At 37.9% G+C, this 7,861-nt stretch overlaps 1 protein-coding gene across 1 annotated transcript; it reads right to left on the minus strand.

Moving 5' to 3' along the window:
* Window positions 1–3,059: 3,059 nt before the first annotated feature.
* LOC121813018 (zinc finger and SCAN domain-containing protein 22-like) lies at window positions 3,060–5,636 on the minus strand (the record flags this gene model as incomplete). Its single annotated transcript, XM_042216418.1, is given in 3 exon segments — window positions 3,060–4,394; window positions 4,479–4,531; window positions 5,205–5,636. Coding segments are annotated over 3 exon segments (628 nt in total), but the record flags the coding sequence as incomplete, so codon positions are not given.
* Window positions 5,637–7,861: the final 2,225 nt, after the last annotated feature.

Consider the following 7,861-nt stretch of genomic DNA (forward strand, 5'->3'; position numbering starts at 1 on the left):
TAAATCCTATATTTAATGTTAATTTTAAAAATGTTTCTAAAATTAACATTAAAATGTTTTAACTTTAGAACATCTGTGAGGTACACCTGAGGGGGACATCTTTGGTTGCCAGTCTTGAGGAACACCAGCACACATCCATGCATGAGAGATGCATGGTCCTGATACTTATTTTACACTGAATGGAGTTCTATGGAGAAAAGTGAGTGTTTCTTGTGCATAAACTAAATCAGTTATAAGGTTTTGGTGGTGGTGGTGTGTGGCATTTTCAATGTGGCTACATTTGGGCTGCTTGGTCAGAACATCAGGGACACTGCACTGTACTGGCCCAAGTAAAATTACTCCATTGGCAGCTCCTAAAGTGTGCGCTGTGGTGATGAAAACAAAGAGGATCTGTTAAAAATGTTTGGTTTCTTTCCTCTTCTTTTTCCCCCAAAGCTTCTACTCTTCGTAGTTGTTTATTTTACAAGAAATCTACAGGAAAGTAAAGTTTTTGTTTATCCAATTTTATTAAATGCAAATGTTTTTGCTTGCAGCCCAACTTCAGGAATAAAGGCAATTTTGGCATCAATCATAGATCAGTTGGTATGTTTAAAGGACTGTCGTATCTACACTTTAATACACACGACAACAGTTAAAAAAAACCCTGAATATTGGTCAATTTTTTCAATCAGTATAATGAGTGTCACTGTGATTATAAAAATATCCAAATTGTATTTACTCAATTTCCATATCTTTAAAAAAAGTGTGAACATTATGTCACTAATCCAAGTGACTTCTTCAGTCATATGCACATTTAAGGTGCATTTGTACATTTGTTTAAATCTATTGCGAAGTTGGCAAAAAGGTTTATACAATATTGTGACAATATAAAATGTGTGAAACATACTTGATCTCGACTTAGTCCATCTCCTAACCGTTACCGGTCCGTGGCCCAGGGGTTGGGAAACGTGGGTTTATAGGCTTTCTCCCTGCTTTTTACAAGAGGTTGTTCATATTTAAGCTCAAATTGAGCCTCTCTTTTTTTTTCTCTTTATTTTTTTGCTTATTTGTTTTTGCCCTAGATGGCCTGACTCAGCAGGTGGGGGTAAATGCAGTTTCTGAGTTTGCCTTCGCCCAAACAGTGCAGAAATGGCTCCGCTATGCTCCCGATCGGATGGGTGGTGCAGGACGCCCGATATCCAGCCCCCATCCCATAGTAAACTAAAAACATTGACTTGTAACTAATACATTTAACAATAAGTCTTCTTTACAAAATAGGTTTTTTTATTGATACAAATTTGTCTATTGTCATTTTTTTTTAATTACATAATGCCCAGTGCTTAATATTATAGGGTTGTTGTTACGAACATGATAAATTGTAGGATGTTCAACATATAATGGTTATCCTGTTTTTAGATCAAACACAATTGTCTTTTTCACAGGTTTAAGTGTTGATGGTAATTTTCTGTGGTCTAGGATTGATGGAAATACCTATTGGTAATTTTCTGTGGTCTAGGATTGATGGAAATACCTATTTAGTCCTGTTTTAATAATTTTTTTGTTTTGTTTCAATATTAACCAAGGGTACAAAAGTGGCTTCCTCCCACCGTCCAAAGACATGCAGCTTGTGGGGATAGGTTAATTGGAAAATCCAAATTGTCACTAGGTGTGAATGTGCGAGTGAATGTGAGTATGAATGGTTGTCTGTCCTTGTGTGTTGGCCCTGTGACAGACTGGCGACCTGTCCAGGGTGTACCCCGCCTCTCGCCCTACGACAGCTGGGATTGGCTCCAGCGCCCCCCGCGACCCTGAAAAGGAAAAGCGGTAGCGAATGGATGGATGGATGGATGGATGGATGGATGGTACAAAAGTGGTGGAAAATCAACACCGGAATTCAACATTGATTCATCATTAACTATTATTAAAAAATACATATATCAATCACCTGAATCACCTGTTGAGAAAGAAAAAAGAGAAAAAAAGAACAATATGATAAACAACATCATTGCGATGATCTATGTCAGCGGTCCCCAACCCCGGGGCCTCGGACCAGTACCGGTCCGTGAGTCGTTGGGTACCGGGCCACGAGAGTTGAAGCTCAGGTGTGAAATGTATAGTTTTCAGGGTTTTTATCGGTTTTCAGCATTATTTTGTTATCGTTTTTATCGTTTACTCGGTTTTCCTGGGTCTTTTCACGTGTTTTATGAATAAATGTTCTTTTTTTTCGGTACCGGTACTAGTTGTATTTATCTGCGACACCTTAAAGGCCGGCCCATGAAAATATTGTCGGGCATAAACCGGTCCGTGGTGCAAAAAAGGTTGGGGACCGCTGATCTATGTGAATATAACAGTAAATGCTAAATATTAAATATATTGTGCAGCACCCGTGTGTACACCTGTGAGCACACCTGTGAGCATGAGCGAACTTGTATTTAAAAGGTTCCTTCATGTAATGATCTGCTAGAGGGTGTGGGGGGGCCACAGCCCCGTCCTCCAGGGCATGAAGCAGGTATGGAGGAGATCAAAACTCCAGACATCCAGAGGCCCTCAGAGCATAAGAGACCAAGACCTCTGATACCCGACCTGACATAGACACAGACAAACAGGCACCTACAGATACAAAGACTCCAAACCTCCCTCCGCCCGCTCATATGTAGTGTTGATGCATGTGTGTTCTAAGGTGCATTTAAAACCCAGGAGAGCATGGACAAACTAAAAGAAAATTTAAACCTCTTACACCATTAAAGACTTCAGTCGTTCGCAGTTTAATGAACTCAGCAGACTCCAATAAAGAGCAGCTGAGTCAATCTGGTCTGGACTCTGGAGGAGAGTCATGGTTTCAGAGCCTCTATAGGACAGAAAACCTGCATTTATAGTGGGATAGTCTTCTGCTTAAATAACAGGATCATTCAAAACCGTTGTGTGACTCTGGAGGCTACACCCATAGACTGTGTATCAGAAATATGATTTGTGTTCAGTATTTGAGCAATTTTATATGGTTTCCATATTCTTAAAATTTACTTTTGAAGGCGAATTATCTCTATTTCCAGTTAGCATCGGACTTCATTGAACAAGCTGGGTGATGGAACAAGCTGATGCTTTAATTTGCTGAATTATTTTACACATCTTGCCAGTGGTAACAACACAGGCAAAGTTTTCACATCCATTACACAACATGGTGAGCGTCAGTAGTTGAGGGATGAAGTCACATATGTCAACATACATTTGCATCAGAGAACAGTCTCTTCAATTTACTTTTATTTCTATTTCTATAATATGTGAAAACGAGAATATAAAATACCCCCCAATCTAATATCTCTCACAATACAAATGAAACTACAATGCTTTGTAGACTGCCCAAGAATTTGAACAGGGTACTGGGCTTAAGTATAACAGACCCAAATTCAAGCACACTGGGTGAAAAAGTCCATTGTAAAAATCTGAGTTTAAATAAATAGTTTCTCAATTTATATAAAACATAGTCAGACACCAAGAAACAAATTGTGGAAAAAAGCTAAATAAAGGAGAACATTGTTAAGTTGTTTGCTGCAAAGAACTGGTTATAATCATTTTTGACATTTTTTTTTAAACTATAAAAATCAGAAAGGAATTTGGTTCCAGTAGATGGTGGCTCTCAAGCACAGCAATGTAAATCTCTCTCACACACACACACACACACACACGTCTATATATACATTACATATGCATACACATACATACACAAAGCTGTGTAAACCAACTATAAATAACTAATCTAAACTTATATACATTAAATACAGAAATTAAATGAGGTGGAATGAATACTACAGAATATACATAAATAAAAAGCACAACTAACTAAATCAACATCACAACATGAAGTGACTTCCAGTCCATAATGACTCCAGATTTTTGGTCTTAGGTATTACTTGAATGATTTCAAATCTTTTGTAGGAAAACCAGAATGACTGATGAATTAAATGTTTGCAATAAAAAAATAATAAATGTTTTTTATAACAAAGTTGATTAGGTAAAAAAAATTAACATTTACAATTAATATATACATGTGATCTGTACAGTTATCTGTACAGAAAAACATTCATCATAGTAACAAACCAATTAGTGTAACAAACAGTTGTTACTGTTACGGACATAAAATACTATATTGAACTAAATATGAGGTAATCTTTTCCCTCATGCATTGTAGTGAAGCTCCGCTTTGAACATTGCTCCATTTGAACTCTTTCCTCCACCTTTGACACTTTCATGTACTGTGAATTCTCATGTGCTTTTTCAAGTTTGTTGCTGACTCAATATTTTACCACATATTTTACACAAGTGTGGCTTCTCACCTGTGTGGATTCTCATGTGAACTCTGAATGCTGACGCGTTACTAAAGCTTTTCCCACAGGCGCTACAAGAATATGGCTTCTCACCTGTGTGGATTCTCATGTGAACTCTGAATGCTGACGCGTTACTAAAGCTTTTCCCACAGGCGCTACAAGAATATGGCTTCTCACCTGTGTGGATTCTCATGTGTGTTTTTAAGTGGATCAGCTGACGGAATCCTTTCTCACATGTGCTACACCGATAAGGTTTCTCACCTGTATGACTTCTCATGTGAGTTTTGAAGAACAGAATGCAACTGAATTTTTTTCCACACAGACTACAAGAATATGGATTCTCACCTTTGTGGATTCTCATGTGTGTTTTTAAGTGGCTCAGCTGACGGAATCCTTTACCACATGTGCTACAGCAATAAGGTTTCTCACCTGTGTGGATTCTCATGTGAGTTTTGAAGCACACAATGTCACTGAATCTTTTTCCACAGCTGCTACAAGAATATGGCTTCTCACCTGTGTGGATTTCTCATGTGAACTTTAATGCTGATGCATGTACTGAAAGCTTTTTCCACAGCTTTACACCATTGTGGCTTCTCACCTGTGTGGATTCTCATGTGCTTTTTCAAGTGTGCCGCCTGACTGAATGTTTTACCACATATTTTACACAAGTGTGGCTTCTCACCTGTGTGGATTCTCATGTGAACTCTGAATGCTGACGCGTTACTAAAGCTTTTCCCACAGGCGCTACAAGAATGTGGCTTCTCACCTGTGTGGGTTCTAATGTGAGTTTTTAAGCCGTTCATCTGAATGAATCGTTTCCCACAGGTGCTACAAGAATAAGGTTTCTCACCTGTATGGACTCTTAGATGGTTAAGCAGTCTGTATTTATACTGAAAGGTTTTTCCACAAATCTCACATTTTACAGACTTTCTACTTGTGTCAGGCTTACACTGACTATATGACATGAGCTGGCTCTCTACTCCACTTTGCTTTCTCTGATTTCTCCTCTTTGTATTTGCATTTGTAATTGATCCTAAGTGCACATGCTCACTTTCTTCCTGGCCTTGGCTCCACTCTGGCTGAGGACAGTTGTTAGAAAGAAAGTCACTGCTTGGTTCAGGTTCCTCATGAGTATAAGTCACCATACATTTATTAGTCTCTTCCTTTAGAAGAAGCCGCTCTCCCTCCTGACTGGTGCAGGGTTCCTCCTGCTCCTCTTTAAATTCTGGAGGCTTTCGATCCTCCTGATCCAGACTGGAGATCCTTTCATGGTTAGAGACCTGTTGGTCTGCAGGAACCTCTTCCTCCTTACAGATCTTTTGATCTGAAAAGTCTCAAGAGACAAAAACAAAAACATAAAATGAAAAAACAGAAACTCGAACATTAAAAAAACAAAACAAAACATCTCATCAACTATTAGAAATTCTCTATGAGCATGTCGCCCACGTACGCCAGTGTAATTCAAACAGTTATGCTAGTGATACTGACACTTAGATACACCGGAATAAATTGAAGTTTGGGGAGCTACATACAAATCAAAAGATCTTGCTGCATTTTCTTACATATTAATTTTGTACATTACTACAATGAATTTTAAATAAAACCCCTCAGATGCAGTTTAAGTGCAGACCTTCAGCTTCAATTCAGTAGGTTGAATGAAAACACGGCATAAAAATGTGAGAAAAAAAATCATCATGTTCATTTCTAATACAGATGCTTGCTTTCTCCTTTTTAATACTCTACCAGGCCTTTACTGCAGTGACTTTCAGGTCTTGTTTGTTTGTAGGCCTTTCTGTCTCAAGTTTAGCTTTCAACAATAGAAATGCATGCTCAACTTGGTTAACGCTTGAGGGTCGACGGACGTGCTGACGCGCCAAAAATCAAACCACCAATTTAGGACAACACAGCAACAAGATGCAACGACCCAGAGTCTCCATTTCAACTTGGGTCGAAAGTGCGGACTTCAAACTTTATACCAGTTTTTAAATTGTGTTGACAGGCCACGTAAAACAGACGTATGATAAAAAATACACACAATGTTTTTTTCTGAATAAATAGTAGTGTTTACAGTGGGAAGAAACTGTAAAAACAGTGTTTTTTTAAGGACAGCGCTAGCAAACACTCCTTTTTATCTTGTGAGAGAAAAAGACAAAACACCCCTTTCCTTCCCCATTAGTGAAAAAATGTACCATGTTGACCAATCGAAAATGATGTGGCAACATGTGGCATTTTGTTGTTTGGGAAGAGGGGAAGTTTTAGGAGTGACACCGGCGAGAGAGGAGGAGCGAAAGAAAGAGAGAGAGCAAGTTTTGATGCGTGAGAGATTTGTGACATTTAGCATGTTTGGAGGGTATAGTTAGGGTGTAGTGTAGTCGTTGTTTTGTGTCAGTTCTACGTCTTATGTGTGCATTTTTAGGTACATAGTACCATGTACTATAATATTTGCAAAACGTGTGCATAATTTTTAGAAATGTACAATTTCTATTTGCATTTTAAGTTTCGAAAATGATTTTTTTTAAAACACGTTTGTGGTTTTTACAGTAAAAAATATAACTTTTTTTCTACTCGGATTTTAGGTTTTTGGTCTCAATTGTCGTCAGTTGAAGCAGAATTTGAATTTGTTTTTGAAAACATGGACATGGCATCCTTTGGATTAATGAGGATCACTTGCTTGTTCTCAGTGCTCAGGTCAAAAACTTTCTTCTGTGATGGAATTTCCTATCAAACTGGCTGCTTAGGCGTCAAATTTCTAACTCAACAATGCTCACATCCAGACGACGGGCTTTTCAGGGAAGGCCTTGCATCAGCTAGACAATATTAAACCACATACTGCATCTATTCCAACAACATGGCTTTGTAGTAGTAGAGTCCAGGTGGTGAACTGGCCTGCCTGCAGACATGGCAAATGTTTCTTTCATCCACTGAAAATATTTTGCATGAAAGTGAAAAATATGAAAATGGAGACCCAGGACTGTTCAACAGCTAGAATCTTATATCAGAGAAAAATGGGAAGAAACTCAAAACAGCAGCTGCTCTCCTCAGGTCACTAACTGTTGTTAAAAGAAGACAGAAAACAGTGGTAACATGGCTCCGTCCTGACTTTTCTGTTGCTATCTTCAATTTCAAAATAAGCAAATGTTTTGTATATTTGTTTGTTTTGTTGTTTTTCTTCTACAATGTCCAATTGGGTTTAATTGGGTTTGTATCTGTAGAAATTTTATATCCATTAACAAATAAAGACAATCAGCATCATAATATGAACTCATTTTCAGGTTTCAACATTAACTAGACACAAGATTGTTTCTACTTTCTCAACCAACACACTTCGGCTTGTTCCTTTTAGTTTATATTATTCCTGTACCCCTGAAAATAAAGTTTAAGTTCTAATTAGAATCCTACATTAGTAATATTTGTTTGTCTCATCTATAGAGTATTCCAAACTTTTCATACTTTGTTGGTAAAATTATTTAGCACTAATTTCCTAGCAGCGGCTGTACTGTCCTGTGACAATTACACCCAGCTGTATTAGGAATTAGGTTAAAGAACTGTTTTGCTTTTTA

The sequence above is a fragment of the Haplochromis burtoni genome, unplaced genomic scaffold, assembly GCF_018398535.1.
Source record: "Haplochromis burtoni strain Fernald_Lab_line unplaced genomic scaffold, NCSU_Asbu1 Contig_1046, whole genome shotgun sequence".
Lineage (NCBI taxonomy): Eukaryota > Metazoa > Chordata > Actinopteri > Cichliformes > Cichlidae > Haplochromis > Haplochromis burtoni.